At 47.1% G+C, this 18,913-nt stretch overlaps 2 protein-coding genes across 3 annotated transcripts; both read left to right on the forward strand.

The window, feature by feature from the left end:
* On the forward strand, window positions 1–2,027 carry LOC120709672 (beta-1,2-xylosyltransferase XYXT1-like). The gene is made up of 3 exons (XM_039995344.1): window positions 1–145; window positions 475–531; window positions 808–2,027. The coding sequence occupies exons 1-3, from the start codon at window positions 1–3 to the stop codon at window positions 1,959–1,961; spliced, it is 1,356 nt and encodes a 451-aa protein (XP_039851278.1). The 3' UTR covers window positions 1,962–2,027.
* A 12,204-nt stretch (window positions 2,028–14,231) lies between these two features.
* LOC120706175 (beta-1,2-xylosyltransferase XYXT1-like) lies at window positions 14,232–17,268 on the forward strand. 2 transcript variants are annotated; one of them, XM_039990756.1, is made up of 4 exons: window positions 14,232–14,821; window positions 14,913–14,975; window positions 15,311–15,442; window positions 15,709–17,268. In XM_039990756.1, exons 1-4 carry the CDS (start codon window positions 14,677–14,679, stop codon window positions 16,881–16,883), a joined length of 1,515 nt encoding a protein of 504 aa, XP_039846690.1. In that variant the 5' UTR covers window positions 14,232–14,676; the 3' UTR covers window positions 16,884–17,268. The 2 variants fall into 2 exon arrangements, with proteins under 2 accessions (XP_039846690.1, XP_039846692.1); XM_039990758.1 differs by having other exon boundaries at window positions 14,235–14,821; window positions 15,712–17,268.
* Window positions 17,269–18,913: the final 1,645 nt, after the last annotated feature.

Here is an 18,913-nt window from a genome sequence, read left to right on the forward strand (position 1 = left end):
ATGGGCGGCGGCGGCGAGGTGAAGCCGGGCAAGAGCCAGAAAGGCTCGGCGCAGAGGCACCTCAACGCCGGCTTCGTCGCCGGCGGTCTGCTCATGCTCCTCGTCTACCTCGTCGCCCAGCATTTCGCGGTCAGCGCCCCTCATGGTAACGAACCCTTCGATCCACACCTTCACCATGGCTATGGTTCCTTGTATATGCTCCTAGTAGTATGGTTGTCACTGGTATTCTCACCTGCAGAAAGCTAGCTGGTTCATGTGGTCTTCCACCAATGTGTGCTCATCAATCTAGCTTTCATGTTTTTTTTTTGATGGCAATCTAGCTTTCATGTTAGTGAACACTGTTTCTTCATTAATTACCTCTCTTGACTATTACGCCACAGATGATAAAGTTTTGTCTTTCCATGACCTGACGATTATGCTTTATTTCCATGTAGTCGATGGCCTGACGGCGATCATATCTTGTTTAATTTGCAGTTGTCATTACGGAAGCACAAGAGGTCATGGATAACATCAAAGCTCAAGGTGAAACCGGTGAGCAAAATCCTGTTGTTTTGATCACAGTATTTTCTCGGTTATTTGTTTCAGATTGGGAATCCAATGTCATCATCGTGAAAAGGTAAAAACGAAAATGAGCATGACAGATTGACAGGATCGAAGTCAACATGTGGGGAGAGTGAACCCTGTCTCCGATGCCTCCTGATATTATAATTGATCAATAATTCATCTGATCTTGACCATGGCAAAATAATTAACCGGTAAAATTTGAGATCATGGTGAGTGAATCTTTTCGTTTTCCTCGGCGTGCAGCAGGGAAGAATGGAAAGGTGGAGTGCAAGATGGAGGGCCGCTCCGACACCTGCGAGGTCGACGGCGACGTCCGCACCAACGGCACGGCCCTGTCGGTGACCCTCGTCCCGGCGACCTGGTCGGAGCGCCGCGAGTGGATGATCCGGCCCTACTCGCGCCGGTTCGCCAGCCTCAGGAAGGTCGCCGTGACGCAGCTGCAGGACCCGGCCGCCGCCCCGCCGTGCGCGGTGACCCACAGCACGCCGGCCGTCCTGTTCGCCATCGGCGGGTACGCCGGCAACTACTGGCACGACTACGCCGACATCCTGGTGCCGCTGTTCGTGGCGTCGCGGCGGTACGGCGGCGAGGTCACTTTCCTGATCAGCAACATCCGGTTCCGGCCGCAGTGGCTGGTCAAGTACAAGGCCTTCCTGCGGGGCTTGTCCAGGTACGAGCACATCGACATGGACGCCGACGAGCAGGTGCGGTGCTTCCCGCACGTCACGGTGGGGCTCCGCCTCGACAAGGAGTTCAGCATCGTCCCGGAGCTGGTGCCGGGGGCGCCCCTCTCCATGGCCGACTTCACCGCGTTCCTGCGCGAGACGTACGCGCTCCCGCGCGGCGCGGCGGCGGCGGACAGGAAGACGAAGAAGCCGCGGCTGCTGCTGATCCACCGGGGCCACTACCGGCGGATCCTGAACGAGCCGGAGGTGGCGCGTGCGGCGGAGGCGGCGGGGTTCGAGGTGGCGGTGGCGGAGCTGCGCGGCGAGGCGGGGGAGGCGGAGCAGGCGCGGGCGGTGAACGCGTTCGACGCGGTGGTGGGGCTGCACGGCGCGGGGCTGACGAACGCGGTGTTCCTGCCGCCCGGCGGCGTGCTGGTGCAGGTGGTGCCGTACGGGAAGATGGAGCACATCGCGCGGGCCGAGTTCGCGGGGCCCGCGGCGGACATGGGGCTCCGGTACCTGGACTACAGCGTGAGCGCGGAGGAGAGCTCGCTGATGGAGACGCTGGGGCCGGAGCACCCGGCGGTGAGGGACCCGGACTCCGTCCACCGCAGCGGCTGGGGCCAGGTCTTCGAGCTCTACCTCGCCAAGCAGAACGTCCGCATCAACGTCACGCGCTTCGCGCCCATGCTGCAGGAGGCGCTCCACCACCTGCTGCGCCAGCGGCAGTAGGGGGCAGCCGCGCCATTGCCGCTTGGTATTATTGCATATAGGTTACGTTAATTAGCTTTATTTATGATGACACAAGTGATTCATTACTTGGTACGTACTACATGCAAACATTTCAATGGCAAGATGATCAGATACTGGTACTACTCCAACTGCTCACTTAGCTTGTACAAGTACCTCACATTTGTCTCGGTGCTTGGAGCATAGAGATGCATTTTTAGCCTATTGATTTGCTACAGCATAAGGTGACAGCTGCGTCAAGTGGCTTGATTACTCTGCCCTCTATGGCTGATGCTCCATTGAGGTGTGTGAACACGAACAAGATCGCAAGTTCACAACATCAAAAGGCAATGGCCCATAGCGAAGCAGGAATAAGGCTCAGGCCCAACCCAACCATATAAAGGAGCTGGGCTGCTAAGTCTCGATCCGTTCTAGAACCCGGCCCAGGCCCAATCTCCGTCTGAATTCAAGGTTGGTTTCTTCCAGATATCACCGCGCTCCCTGCATCCTTCTCAGCAGCTCCACAGGCCGCCGCCGGCCGGCCGGATCTTCGCCGCGGACGTTCCTCATGCGCTCGCCGGCCAACGACAAGCAGCGAGGAGGAGGCAGGCACGCGCCGTGCTCCCGCCCACTCTGACCGCACACGCACCACAGGCGGCGCAAGCCCGTGCGCCTCTCATCGTCGCTCGTCGGCCGGGCACCGCACACCGCAGGGGCATGATGATCAACCGGGCCAGGGCGAGGCCGAGAGAGACACCGAGTCCTGAGCTCTCTTATCAGTAGGTACATTAGTCCCACACCGCCCGCGTAGGCCGGATCACCGTCGGATATAGGACGCTAATCGGAAAGGGCTATCGCCGTGCGGCAAGCACGGTCTTAGCAATCCTCATTATGTATTCTAACGGCTCGGGCGCCTTGCTGTGACAGGTACCTTGATACAGTGGTGAAGCGTGGTGTTATAAATTGTGTGATTCTAACCGATTAGAAGTTCTCTTTGCAGGGAGGCGCCTTTTTGTTTGGTTTGTGTTGTTCCATGCATGTTCCCATTTTGGTTATTTGGGTTCACTGCTGCTCACCATCTTCCAAGCCCAAGCCCCATCCTTAGTTTTAGTGTATTTTCTTGGGTTCAATACTGCTCACCATCTTCCAAGCCCAAGCCCTATCCTTAGTTTTAGTGTATTTTCTTGGGTTCAATGCTGCTCACCATCTTCCAAGCCCAAACCCTATCCTTAGTTTTAGTGTATTTTTCTTAATAAAAACACACGTGCATCTGAGTATCTGACTTTCTTATATATAGCGTAAATTAGTAAACCTATGTGTTTTAAATACTCACAAATTTGTCCCGATTCCTAACTCTCTTTAGTTCCGGTTCCCACAGGTTCCCACACCTGGGACTAAAGGATTGTGGCAAAGCAAAAAAAAAAAAAAAAACTTACTCTGCATCTAGGACTCAAACTCCACCTCATCTAGGACTCAAACTCCGCACATATGATTTTAAATAGTAAACCTTCCTTTTACACTAAACCGTAGAGGGCTATTTGAACTCGGTTGGTATTACCACCTGGGACTAAATCTTCAAGACTTAAGTCCTGGTTGGTAGCTCCCATTGGGACTAAAACTTCCCGCCGCCTCCTAGCCGCTGGACCCGGTATTAAAGTCTTCATTAGTCCCTAGCCAATAGCACAGCTGGGATTAATGTCAAAGATCAAAGATTATTTATGTACTACAGTGACTGATTCTTGTGCCTACTGTGCTACGTACCATCCGATGTCTCACGTGTCATTAGTCTTTGTCCCTAATAATTTTCATCCATAAAGATTTCATAGAGTTTTGCACATTCAGCATCGAAACTAGCACAATTTTTCTCGAATTTTAGCCCATGCATAGAGAGAGAGCCAACATTGAAAAAAGATTTTCATCCATGGAGTATCCCCTATCCCTTCCTCGTGCTATAGAAGTTGAGTCGATTGATGTGGACTTTGATTCTTTCTTATATTATTCTAACAAGAGTAACGCTGGAGGTGAAACAATAGCTCTATCTTACTATTACTAATTAAAGGGTTCTTTTGAAGCCTCCAGGTGATGCCACCTAGGATCCTAGGTGGACAGTCTAAAAAATAGAGAAATCCTATAAATTCTCACAAAATTCAGAAATATCTGGTCATCAATTCGGCAACTCTAATCATAATAGCCATTGGATCTAATATCTTTTTCTAATAAATTACACACCTCTGCCATTATAAAAAATAATCTAAAGTAACCCCCTAATCTTCATATAAATTACCCACTTATGCCATTATAAAATAATATCAAATAACCACCTAAATTTTCGTATATACTATCCAATGATATCATAATAAAAAATTGAAATAAACCCCAAATCTGAATCAAAATTATATTATTATAATAAAGTCTTAAAGAGCATCAATATAAATTTTAAATTATTATTTCTATCATTATTAGTATATTATTTATGTTATTATTTATATAAAAATACTAACCATAATGTGTGTGGCACCGTATATTCATGTATAAGAGAAGAGATAAGAATACCAATTTTCATGTTGCCCACATATCTCAAACAAAGTGTTCAATTAAATACATATCAAACATATATGGAGGTATGATGCAATGTGAGAAAAAATTATTAGTAACTAAATCTATCACATTTATTACAATTACATAATGATAAATATGTATGTTTATAATACTGGATTAAAATATTTAATTAGTTAAAGAGAGTGTGAGATAGAAAATTATTAGATATCTCTAAATAGCCCGTGCGGGAGCACAAGTTGATAGACTAGTATCAACTAATCAATAGTGCAAAAGGGGAAATATGAAAATTCATAAAGCTTGGAGGTGCGCATTTCCTATATTTCCTTCATATTTGAAGACATTTGCACCTTTAAGAAGTATAGTTTATGACGAGGAACTACGATAGGCAATTTTGGCGACCTAGGACATGTATGTTTGAGCTACAGCTTTTTTTTGAACGGACGGCAAGAGATTTGCCGAATTTTTGAACAACCAACAACTCAAAAAAAAAACAGACAGTGGTGCTCCGTCTAACAACTCTCTGCACCAAAAGCACACTAAACCCCTGGGGGCAACTAACCAAACAACTAATCACTAGCCATGGTATTGGTAAAAGAAAAGGCTAAACTGAATTGCTGTAAGTCTTCTTTTGCTAGAAAAGCCACTTCCTCTACTGACCTCGAGACGTGATTGAAAGTTCTTCTATTGCGCTCTTTTCAAATATTCCACCAAAAGTAGATAATAATGCCATCGAAGAAAGGTTTGTTATGTTTGTCGAATCTATCTCTGCAACTTTTCCACCACCCCTTCAATGTGGTCAACGCCGTGCTTGGTGGTAAAATCCCAACTCCTAGCCAGCTTATGAGTCTATCCCAACTCGCTATCGTGAAAATGCATTCTTTGCATAGATGTGTCGGCGTTTCTGGTTCGCTATTGCATAGCTTGCATAGCGTGTCGTGTGGCCAACCCCTTCTCGCCAAATTGTCAGCTGTCAAGATCTTTTTCTGGAGTAGGAGCTAGGCGAAAAAACAGCATTTGGGTTCGGTTTTGGCCTTCCAAATTGGGTGGAACACTGATGTTTTTGTGCGGCCAATGAAATGAAAACGATATGCACTCCTAGTTGTATATTCCCCATTAGGTGTCCATCGCCAGGTGATCTCATCATCTGCATTAGCATCTCGTTCCTGTAGCTGAATCACCTCCCACAACTCGGCATACTCTCTGATCTCCGCTCCTGTCATCAGTGGGCATACTAGGTCTATCCAGTGATTTTCATGCAGCGCCTTTTGTACCGTAATATTTTTTCTTCTTGCTTTTTGAAAAAGCTGTGGTGCTAAATTCTTTGGTGAAGAACCATTCAACCAACTCGAATGCCAGAAGAGCGCTTTGTTACCCTTGCCCACTTTGACAATCGTGGAAGTGTGGAATAACTCTTTGTCTGTCTTGTCACAGGGGATATCTAGTCCTGTCCACGGCCGTTCTTCATTTTTCCACTGGAACCAAAGCCATCTAAGTTTGAGTGCCCTTGCTAGTCGTTCAAGGTCAAGTATCCCAAGTCCTCCCAAATCCTTTGGCGTACAAACCGATGGGCATCTAACTAGGCAATGACCTCCGTTCACCTTCTCCGGCTCGTCTCCTTTCCAAAGGAAGCTTCTTCTCATCCTATCGATTTGTTTGATCAACCATTTTTGGGTTGGGAACACTGTTAGATGATAGATTGGCTGTGATGTGAGGACGCTTTTGACTAACATTTCTCTTCCTGCCGATGATAACATTTTCCCTTTCCAACCTGGTAGTCTGTTCCCAATCTTGTCGAGGAGCGGCTGCACATCTATCCTACGGAGCTTGCGAGTGTGTAGTGGTAGGCCCAGATATTTGCCGGGGAATGAGGAAACTTTCCTTGGGAAATCCATCAACGCGTCAGATACCAGGTCTTCATTGCATCGAATTGGAAATATTTCTGTTTTGTTCATGTTGACCTTTAGTCCCGAACATCTTGTCAAGACTTGTAACAGTTGGCCGATGCGACTCAATTCCTCACAGTCCGGGTTTGCAAAGAGGGCTGCATCATCTGCATATAGGGAACATCTTAATTTCGCCGCCTTTGGGAGGACCTGTTGAATAACATTTCTTTGGGCTGCCAGCTCTATTATTGAAGGGGATCGATGGCTAGGATAAAAAGTAGTGGTGACAGTGGATCGCCCTGGCGCACTCCTCGAGCATGTTTGAATTTTTTTCCCAGGTGTCCCATTGAGCAATACTCTTGAAGATGAAGTTGCAAGTAGCGTGGTGATCTAGTCCCTCCATTTTTTGGCCAAAGCCCAACGCCTTCATCACCTCAAGGAGGAAAACCCAGCTTAGAGAGTCAAATGCCTTGGAAATGTCCAACTTTATGAATAGGGCCGGTCGGTTTGATTTATGTAAAGCCTTGATTACACTTTGCACGTAGACAAAATTGTCATGTATACAATGTTTATTGATAAAAGCATTTTGGCTTCCTGAAACCAGCTCATTCATCCGTGGAGCCAATCTGTCGGCCAGCAGTTTGGTGATTATTTTGGCGAGGCTGTTGATGAGGCTGATCGGCCGGAAGTCCGGTAGCTTAGTTGCTCCTTCTTTTTTTGGTAGAAGGACGATGTTTGCTTCATTAATCAACTCAATTCGTCTTGTTCTCAGGGAGTGGAAAGCTTGTAATGCTGCAATTAGATCAGGTCCTATGATTGACCAGCATTTTTTTGTAGAACAAGCCAATAAAACCATCGGGCCCTGGCAATTTTTCAGCTGGTAATTGCATGACTACTTGCTTAATCTCGCTTTCTGCAAGTTTATTGAAATCATAGTTAGAGCTAGCTTGTTCCTTCACGCTAGGGGATAATTCCCCCAACTTGTTGATTAACACTTTCTGTGCTAACTGGACACTGTCCTTTCCTAGGTGAAGTTTTTCTTTGTTAGCTAAACGAGTACTCTTCCGCTGTGTTGTATTTGGCCCTGTATGTGTTTCAGGCTGGGGGGTAGGGTTGGCTTTTGGTGGCGTGTTCAGAATTGGTGCTGAGGGTGTGCAAGAAATGAAGTCAATAAAGGACGCCAAATCGTCGATTGTGCCTTGCTCAGCTAACTCCGGTTGGTGAGCAAGCTCGTTTGCAGCATGCTGGGTTACCGTTTGTTGATCATTGGTGGACTGGTTCTGTTCGTTTGCATGCAATCCCTCTGTGTCTAAGTTTTGTGGGGATTGTTCAATTGAGAAACGCTCAATGTTTGGTTCCTGTTCAGCAGGGCTAGTACAGGCAACTATTTGCTGGGGTGTATCAGTTGGCTGGTGTGGAGAAACTGACGAGAGCTGAAGATTAAAGTTAACAAAGTTTTCTTCAGGTGCTGTTGTCGTGTGCTCTAGCTCCTTCTCTCTATTCTCCAAAATGGCATTATGGGGTATGTGATTAGTAGGGAAAGCAGGCATGTAGCTAACCTGCATTGTCTCGGTGCAGTCATGCTGCAAGTCCTCCTCTGTGGTACTGCCCAGGTGTGTTGGTGAAGCGACTGGAGCGAGCTACAGCTTTTGAGCTTTTCTGAAAAGCTGCTGCTTACTTTTTGGTTCTAAAAAGCCAATACTGATTTGTTTAGTTTTCTAAGCTCAAAAGGCTACAAAAAGCTTATAAAACTGAATTTTCCATATAAACTCGGCTTTTCTAGGCCTCAATTTTTCCAGAAGCTTAAGAAGTTCACTGTTTGTTCGAGCTTCTGGGTTTTCACGCTGGAAGTTGCTAGTAGGAAGCTCAGATAAACAGATCCCTAACCACCTAGACGCGTTGTTCAAAAATGGGGCTGGAGCATTTCAGGTCGAATCTGTTGATAGAAAAAAAATCGAATACGTTCGAAATGTGTGCTTTGCCTTCCACTGATCTTCTGTCAACACATGGCAAAAATCTGTAATAAGTGTCGAAAGCAGCAACAAGACCTAGGCCCAAAATAATGGAACTGCATGGCCCAAATTAATGGAACTGCAAAAATTTGGAATTTCATCGTCCTGGAGCCCAGCCCACGGGCCGAGTCGAAGCCAGCAGCAAGGCGGCCCAAGCCCCAATGGGCCAACATTCCATGTACCAAAGGAGTTGGGGACTAGTGTTGTTATGTCACAGTCGCCGCCTCAAGGACAGAGTCGGCGGTGGTCTTGAAATCTCGCAGAAAAATGGGGCCGAACTCACTGTCAGTTTTTTTTCGCCACATGCATGTTGTTGGCTCATGCCCGCTACTGCAACTGCAAATCTACAATGAAGCCAACAACTAGTTACATACTAGAAAGGCTGGCGTGGGCGTGGGCGTGGGCGCGTGGCGTTGCCACGCCATTAACTGTAGACCAGTGATTGTTACAAAGGTTGTTGATGTTTTTACAAAATTTTAGACTACATGTTCTTTTTTAGAAATTTTAGGGTTTGTTCAGTAAAAATGCAGGGACTATGGGTTGATTTTCACATAACTAGGGGACTTTTTGGCAAAATTTTGGACTGCAGGTTGATTTGTAAAAAGCTTAGTGTCTTTTTCATAAAAATATACGGGCTGCGGGTAGATTTCTATTATCTTGAGGGACTTTTCTGTAAAATTTAGGCTACAGGTTATTTTGTAGAAATTTTAGGGTTTGTTTAGTAAGAATGCAGGGACTATGGGTTGATTTTCACAATGCTAGGGGACTTTTTGGCAAAATTTTGGACTGCGGGTTGATTTGTAAAAAGTTCAGGGTTTTTTCATAAAAATATATGGACCGCGGGTTAATTTCTATAAAGTTGAGGGATGTTTTTATAAAATTTACATGCGATCCGACGGCCTAGATCTCTTTGCTGGCTGATCAGACGGCCCTTGTTTTTTTGATGGCGTGGCTCGATGGGGGGCCAAAAATCGCCCCCATTTAGGTCTTTAGAAGATTACACACAGGCTGACAGGCATGCGGCGGTTGGCCTAACTTTATAGAAATCAACCCGCGGTCCAACTTCCTCTCTTAGGATTTTTTATGAAAAAACCCTCAATCTTTCTCAAAATCAACCCGCAGTCCAATAGTCAGGGTTAAGGAAAATTTGCAAAGAAAACCTTAAGTCTATATCAAATCAACCCACCATCCTATCCTCTCTCAAGATTTTTTACAAAAACCCTCAGATTTTAATTAAATCAAACTATAGCCCATTCCACCCGTTACTTCTACATGAGTAACATTATACGTACAATTTGAACACCAAAACGCATTAAAATCAAAAGTTGCTCAACATAGAATTTGATCAAAAATTCAAAACCAACTTTATCATAGAACAAATTTTAAAATTCAAAATGCTTTCGCAATTCGTTAGTACAAACGCTTACATGCAACCCATTGTACCTAGAATTTGGACACCAAAACGTCTTCAAATAAAAAAGTAATCAACACAAAAGTTGCCTAGAATTTTAAAATCTACAACTTTAGCATATAGCAAGGTTTTGTAAATTCAAATCATTTTCATAATTCGTTCAACATAACATCTTATTTTGCTTAAAAATATAATAGCGTACCACCATTCTTCTATGCCTTCTCATGCTACGTCCACAATAATGCATTACATTTTAATATAAACACTACTTCCCTAAATAAATAACACGTTTATTAATCGCAATAAGATTTTGTAAATACGTTAAGTATCAGACTAATTGTGCTCCGCCCTCGCTAATAAATTATCTTACCCCTTCTTTCACCACAAAAATATAGCAACGAATGTCATAGCTCCATTTCGATACCCAAAATAATATAGTACTTAAAATAACGTCACCATAATAGAATGCCCTAAAATATATACAAAGCGCAATAGTAGACTGCAGATCATGACACCTACGCTTAAAGAAAAACCTACTACATGCATCAACTAAAGTTCACATCAACTACAATCGTCTCACCTACGTTGCAATCTTGAAAAAAAATCAAAGAGTATATCAAGCTCGTACATTCTTATTCCACATATGAAATAAAGTTTCACCAAATACAATAAAATGGTCACGAACAGCCCTTGGCCTTTCTAGTGAGGTGACGGAAACCGACCCAACCGAATTAGCCGGCTGGACCGGATTGTACAGCCGCCGAAAGCAACCAATTAAACCAAGCGATAGATGGAGATGGATTTTTTTTTCCTTCGATATTTGCTGATGGCGATGGGTGAATGGCAACGCAGCCAGCACATGTGCCTAGGCATCTCTCTCGTTCAAACAGACTGTTACATACATACATACATGATCCGTCGCATCGTGTAATTTGTAGCGGCTTCAAGATTAGGCTGCCTAATGTTGCCAACCAAACGAAACGACTCTCTTTTTTACACTTCGACTAACTCTAACTAGTAGCAGACCACCATGTTGTTTTACTTGCACTGAATCGAAGACCTGTTCCGATCCCTCCGGTAGAATTGTAGAAACTAGAAAGCAGTTAGAAATTAACCCGGGATGACTTTGTCGTACGCGTGCATCACCGGTCATCAGGCCTCAGGCGTTTCCAAGAATCGCTGGTGTGTTTTCCTTTCGTGACGCCACTTGTCCCTTTTCGTGCTTGGGTGTGACTATGCTAATTAGGCTGCTGTACCTATAGGTTGGGGTTGACTGTTAGGCTTCCATAGTACTAGAATTATCTGGACAATCTGAATGCTGCTGACCTGCCTGCTGTAGCCCGATGCAGCTTTAATTTTCTAAATGCAGATACTCCTGGTAAGCAGAGACCTTGCAACGAGCTAGCAACCTCCAAGTTCCGAATCATCCCATGTGATAAGTTGGATTAATGTAGCCCTTGCTTAACGACACCAGTCAGATCCAAAGAGAGAGGTAGCAAACCACAGAACCGATCTGCAGACAGATAGTGTTTTTTTTTAAAAAAAAAAGTGGTCACGACAGATCGATTTGGATGCGCACGATCATGCAGTGCAGATACAGCAAAGTGCTACTGCACCACCCTATCGATCGGAGTTTGGTTGGATGCCAGGTATTGCAACATGCCTGCATAATAAGCTGACACTCGCTTGGGCGTATAATTCATGGGCACCAACAAATGTCCCATGCTCCAAATTTTCAAAATTGTGCTATGGAAAATAAATCCGGTCGATTATTATTTTTCTTCTTCTTTGTTCTTTCTATCAAAAAAATCAGTCCACTCGAGTTCAGATACATACATACATCAGATGAAAGGCATCATTCCCTTTCTATTAACTGCAGCTGCATCTGTCAATGATGCCCAAGATCGCTTTCTTAAAAAAACTAGTGAGATGGCCCGCGTATTTGCGCGGCTAGTATCGAGAATCTAAATGTTTATATATATTAGTATTATTATTATTATTAAATTTATACTTTTTCTTTATGTTGTTCTTTTACTATTGCGCTCTATGTCTAGTTCTTAAAAGTAATTTAAATGTAGATATATTGTCATAAGTTTTTTTGTTAGGGCTCTATTACTATCTCCATTGGTCAATCTCTCTTTTCTTTTAACATGTTCCTATTCTAACTAAATAACTTTTGTTGGCTTTATTTTTTAATCAATAATATAAGTTGATAATTTATACATAACTTGAGGCATCTTTGCAAAGAAGGCAGCTAAATGTATCTTTGATTATTTTTTTCATAACAGCAATGATTAGTTATTTTTGTTAGGCATATATATATTTTTGGCTAATATTATCATAATTGTAGTGGTCAATATTATTTTATTTATTTTCTGATTAGCATGATTATTTATATGTCTTGAGACCGAATATACATAAAGAAGCAAGTGTGTTAGCAATAGAGATTGGGAAAATAGAAAATGACTTTTTATCTCGCTTGATTCTTTTTCGCAATACTTCTCCACCGTGTATTGCGCACCTCTGAACGCTTGCTTCATAAACGATTTGTGATTTTTTCCATCTTCGTTATCATATCTTGTATTGCCGCCTCTGCATGTTGTCTCGAACTCTCGATCGTCTTGCTCAATATGTTACTTCACCCAGTCGCCCATCTCTCAACTACATGTGATTACCGTCTTCAAGCCTGATAACAACACTGCTTATTACTCTTCCGGGCCAACTCACAGCCATCATGGACTACTCTGCTGGTCGCGACTCTGGTGTCCCATATCCGGCTAAGCTATAACTTGGTCAAGATGAACACTCAACGATCTGTACATATGAGATCGATTGGATTGTAGGCTCAAAAGGTGGTTGCTTCATATTTTAATCATCCCAATCCGTGTGTACAAATAAGTTTTCTATTTCCATGACTTAAGTTACCGCAATTCATATAAATAAGATATAGAGTATTTTAGATTATTTTTTTAATGGCAGTGGTGGGTTAATTTTAATTAGGCCACAAGGGTATTTTGAGCAAATTTTATCGTAATGGCAGTAGTAGGTAATTTTATTTTTGTCTCCGATTAACGTGAGAATTTCTAGACCTTGAGAGCGAACGTGAATGCTCTTTTTGTTGGCCAAATAATAAGATAATAGATTGAGAGGGGGTAGGAAAGAAAAATACTCGTAGCTAAAGCTTGGATTGCATCCATCCATAAGATCATCGTTAATTAATTCGTCCAAGGTAGGAGGCTTGATGATGAGTTTAAATAAACGGTTAAGATTTGGTTGCATGCGATGAGTTGTTGCATGCCACCATGCTGGTCGTCAAATCGAAATGATTAGACATGGGGGCGACCATGCCTGGCGAGAGGTGCTCACGTCCGGGGCTGGCTCCAGAAGCTATAGCATGTACTAGTAGTAGCAGCAGCATCAGTGATGGAGCCGATCGGTTGGCCGTTTCTAATCCGTGGGGAAGTGAAGAAGCTAGCGCCGTGAGCTGTTCAGATCTGATCTGCTCCCCGGGCGGAATCGACGTGTTTGCGTTGATGAGGAGGACAGCCTGACACGCGATCGACTGACAGCGATAGAGCTTGCCTCGCTAAAAATAATACGATCCGGGCGGTGTTTTTCTTCTTTTTTCTTTTTTGCTCCAAGTCCATTCAGCACCGGCCATGGCCGAGCTTAATATAGATTTTTTTTTTACGATACGAAAACGTAAGCCGTAGAAGAGGTTTCGTTCCTATACATTTATGCATTGACAGTAGGAACTTTTTACGTGTGCGCCCCCTACCTGACATTAAAGAAACTTCACAATTTTTTTTTATCTTGCAAGAACCAAGTATTTTGACACCTGCTACAATCGTTTGGATTGGTCAAACTGATATAGTGCCATTGTATTTATCGTGAAAAAATATCATCATTTTCATAAAAAGCAGCAATTGAAGGCGTCTGTGGAGACCGCGTCAATATCCAAAATAGCATAGATTTCTGAATGGAGAAAATACAGCCCCACATTAAACTAGCACGACGCGTTGCTGCAACACGCAGAAAATGGGAAAGCACGTTCCCGTTGTCCACGGCCAAGGGCCAAAGCCGAAACTATGAAAAATGGCGGCAACGCTCGAGAGCTGATCCACCGACATTACTCGGACCTAACGACGCGTGTATGCGTGCAGGCAAATTACGATTGGCTCGATCACTTGTGGAAAACAAAAGAAAGTCGCCATGGACGCATGGCCACAGCTGTTTTTTTCTTTTCCTATCCTATCAGGTAAACGATGTGCATGTTGCCAGATTATGAAGACCTGATCAACACCCTAACAACAAGAAGGCGCAGCAGTCAACCACTTTTTTTCTTTTTTCTTTTTCTTTTTTTTTTTTTGCAACGCGACACTACGAATCAGCAGTCAACCACTAATTGTTTTTTGCAAACCTGATTATCCCACCGGATTAATTAGCCTGATCCCGGCCAGCACCTGGCACGAGAAAATTCCAGCTGATTGTTGAGAGAGGGAGGTTAGGGTGTAGATTAGCGCGGAAAGGAGACGCGTGCAGTGCTAGATAATTGATTAACTATAGCACAGAAAAGGAAAGTGCATGGCGATCGATGCCGCACAGCCTAGCTAGCTACAAAAGCCACGAAAGCTAGCGGCTTTTGACGACGAGGCCCAACCAGCACACCACAACGCCTCGCTTCTTCTCGCCTCCCATGTAAGCAACGAATCGGCCAGGAGGAAAGGAAAAGCTCGGCAAAGAGCTTCGAACAGCGTCGTCCACCGTGTGTGGTTCCATCGGAGGAATAATTCGGGGGCATACCATACCACTGAGCAGTGAGAGGCGGGTAGGGAGGAGCGGCGGCGCAGGCGATGGGCGGCGAGGCGAAGCCCGCCGTGAGGGGGCTCAGGAGCTGGGCGCAGCGGCACCTCAACGCCGGCTTCGCCGCCGGCTTCCTCCTCGTCCTCCTCACGTACCTCGTCGTTTCGCAGCAGTTCGCCGTCACCGCGCCCAACGGTAAGGACTGGATTCTCCGTTCCCGCCATCAGCGACTGTTTTATCCCTGAATTGTGTGATCAGCTCTTGTTCCTCCTCGTGTGATCTGCAGCTGTCGCGACCAAGGGGTCGCGGATTGCTGATAAGCAGGTGATCGGAGGTGCAGGCGATGCAGGTGAGCGCTTCTGCCGTCTTTAATTTGTTCGATCCTACTCCTTGCGTGCTCTGTTTCTCGGGGCTGGGTTTCTGAAACTCGTCGTGGAAAAGAGAAGGAATTGCTGAACTGGGCAAGGTTGGAATCTTATAAGTTCAGAGTGAACCGTGTCTCCGAATTCAGATGTCCGGTGACACTGAATTCGAGCGAAATTCCATGGTCCGGGGGGCAAAATATTTTATCAAACAGAATTCGTGTTAGATTCTCTATTTACGATTGGCTCCAAACTTCCTTTTTCCTGAGTGGGACGGATGGATGAAAGATTGAAAGAGGGTGTCTTCTTTTGCCGGACGCAGAGGTCGACAAGAAAAGGGAGCAGGAATGGCAGCCCAAAACGGCGGCGGAGGAGCCCGACAAGAAGGATACGTCGGGGGCCGTCCAAACCGAGGAGTCTCCGAAAAGAGACGGCACAAACGCCAAATCGTTCGGTACGTCCAAACACAGTATTTATTTTTCTTTCAAAAAGAAGACAGTATTTACTTCCCAAAGCAAACCGACCCTTTACCTGCTGTAGTTGTTGCTCTCTTCGTCACGGTGATTTGAATGTTCTTTTTTCAAAAAAAAAATTGTCAATATTTTGGAGCAAGTTATTCACCAATTCAAAAAATGTGATTTTTGAATTTTGAGAAACTTTTTAAGCAACGCTATCTGTAATGTGAGCCCCGCACGAATTCATTCTGCTTTCGGCGTGCAGCAGAGACGGACAGGGTGGTGTGCAACACGGACGGCCCCGTCTCCGAGACCTGCGACCTCGACGGTGACGTCCGCGTCAACGGCAGCGCCCTGTCCGTGACCTTCGTCCCGTCGAGCCCGTCGGAGCGCCGGGAGTGGAGGGTCCGGCCGTACTCGCGCCGGACCATGACGGGCGTCGAGAGGGTCACCGTGACGCGGCTGGGGTTGTCCCCGCAGGCCCCCGCGGCGGCGGCGGCGCCGCCGCCGTGCGCGGTGACCCACGACGCACCGGCCGTGCTGTTCGCGCTCGGCGGGCTCACGGGCAACTACTGGCACGACTTCAGCGACGTGCTGGTGCCGCTGTTCGCGGCGTCGCGGCGGTACGGCGGGGAGGTACTGTTCCTGGTCAGCAACATCCAGCCCTGGTGGCTGGGCAAGTACGAGGCCGTCGTGCGCCGGCTGTCCAGGTACGACGCCATCGACCTGGACCGGGACGCCCAGGTCCGGTGCTTCAGGCACCTCACCGTGGGGCTGCGCCTCCACAAGGAGCTCAGCATCGTGCCGGAGCTGGCGCCGGGGGGGCACCGCCTGACCATGGCCGACTTCACCGCGTTCCTGCGCGAGACGTACGCGCTCCCGCGCGCCGCGCCGGCGAGCCTGGCGCGGGAGCCCGGCAGGAAGCCGCGGCTGCTGCTGATCCACCGCGCGCACTACCGCCGGTTCGAGAACGTGCCGGAGATCAGGAAGGCGGCGGAGGCGGCGGGGTTCGAGGTGACCGTGGCGAGCCCGCGCGCCGACGCGCCCCTGGGGGAGACGGCGCGGGCGGTGAACGCGCACGACGTGCTGCTGGGCGTGCACGGCGCCGGGCTGACGAACGCGGTGTTCCTGCCGCCCGGCGCGGTGGTCATCCAGGTGGTGCCGTACGGCAAGCTGGAGCGCATGGCGCGGACGGACTTCGGCGAGCCCGTCGCCGACATGGGGCTGCGCTACCTGGAGTACAGCGTGGCGGCGGAGGAGAGCACGCTGCTGGAGATGCTGGGGCCGGAGCACCCGGTGATCAAGGACCCCGAGGCCGTCCACCGCAGCGGCTGGGACAAGGTCGCCGAGTACTACCTCGGCAAGCAGGACGTGCGCATCGACGTGAACCGGTTCGCGCCGACGCTCGCGCGGGCGATCGACCACCTCCGGCAGCGGTGAAGGCCGCCGCCCGGGGGGACGGTACGTTCGTCTCCGGCGACGGCGTGTCCCGTCGCCGTTGGGCAAAGAAAAGCACAGGGATCGCGGCCACAAGGAACACATATACACTGTATGCACTTCCAGTTGCAGATAGGGTAGCTTCGAATTTAAAGCGATTTGGTACAGAATTCGAGCGACGCATTCTTTCAGTTTGTTTTGTCTAGAGCATGTAGATTTATTGTTGGCGTATCCATCTGGTAGAGCAGCCGTCAAATTAAGTTGTTTGATTTGGTCTTTGTTGGTAGACTGTACTGGTGTCGTGTACGCGGCCTCTCATTCTGACATCCTGATCTTTTTTCGTGAGAAGAAGATGACCCGTGCACCAACTCATGTTGCACATTGAATTTTTTTTTTTGAGGGGGTGTTGAACATGATCCAGTATTCCAGTGCTTCAAGTTCGGCTGCAGAATGGACAGTGTGGCCACTGAAGCGATGCAGCACGGCGGCCCATGTAGTTAAGCGATGCAGCGCGAACTGAATGACAAAGAAAAAATGTTTGAAATTCTAGGCTGTTTAAGCTGTCACTGGTAACAATGGTCCTCGAGTCGACCGGTATGAGGCAAATGGGCCTTCTAGGGCTGGTTGTGTCGCGTGATCATTATTTGGGCCTAGTTAGTTGCCCATGCTAAACGGGCCTAATCTTATAAATTTTTTTTTCCCTCACATAGATCGAGCAAAGAGCATGCATGCATTTGCAGGTTGGAACTGATCTTGGTCTGGTGCTATCCGACCGTTTGCATCATCACCAAGGCGACATTGCCATGTTACCTATGCAGCCGACAGCAGGGACGGCATCCAAATGACAACCGGCTGGATGGCAAGAAATTCACGGACGCGGTATCACATCAGGACGATAACCAATTGAAACACACTGCAGCATCCTCATGATAGTCGTTCACACGGCAGCGTCGGCTCCGCTTCCGCGTCCGGGGGGCCGGATCTGTCGCCCCGGGAGCCTTCTTCGTCGCCGCCGCGCGCGTCGCCGTCCCGGGTGCGCCCCGACTGGAGACGCCTGACTTCCCCTCCCTCTGCGCCGCCACCGAAGGACCTAGGCGGTAGTTGGTCATGTATGGGGTCTATTATTGGGCTACGGTGGGCGGCGTATATTTGCTCCATGGGATGCTCTTTCCGCTGTGCGAACCAGACCGAGCATTTTTATATTTGCTCCTCCGGTTACTCGGGTCGTTGTGGACAGTCTTACAAGCGGGGTGGATCATTGGCTTGTGCTACTACTTAGTCTTGATGGTTCGCATGTGCACGGACTGGACGTGCACCTCGCTTATTGGTCGCAGGCGCCATCCGGGTTCCCAACTGCACCTTCAGGCTCCAACTGCCAACTGCACCCATCTGGAACCCGTGCACATGACTGGACCTGACTGTTAGCTAGCTCCACCTGCGATCTCCACATGCATGTGATTCCCGTCACCGTACCATTAATTTCTTTAACTACTGGCGATGATGACGATTATATTTGCTTGATCTTGTTTTTCGAGATTATTTACTAGCATATGCAATACATGCAGTACATGTGTTATGCAAAGCATGTGTGATGCTGTCCTGGACAGATTTAGCTTCTTTTTTTTCCCCCAAACTTTCTTAACATGTTTAATTTCTCTGGCTAGCTAGCTAGCTAGGGAAAAACACGAGCACCTGTTACCTAGTACTAGTTGATTGTAGCGTAGCAGCAGAAGAACTTGCAAATCCGAACGATTATTAGACTAGTAGCAGAATAGAAACGGTGTGGAAACAAGTACGCCATCGCTCTCCCGTTTACGTCTCCTGGCCGGCCGCCTTGACCCTTGGCAGCTGGCCGTAGCTGCTAGCCACGAACGGACTCGTAACAAAGATTCCTATTCCGCTGACGAGCCACACCTACTACCACCGACTAGCTAGGGCCGTGTTTGGATGTATAATTCTAAATTCCAAAAAAAAATTCGGCACCTGTATGGAGACTTAAATTTAGACGAAATAAAAAACACATTGCGACTGCT

The sequence above is a fragment of the Panicum virgatum genome, chromosome 5K (assembly GCF_016808335.1).
Source record: "Panicum virgatum strain AP13 chromosome 5K, P.virgatum_v5, whole genome shotgun sequence".
NCBI lineage: Eukaryota > Viridiplantae > Streptophyta > Magnoliopsida > Poales > Poaceae > Panicum > Panicum virgatum.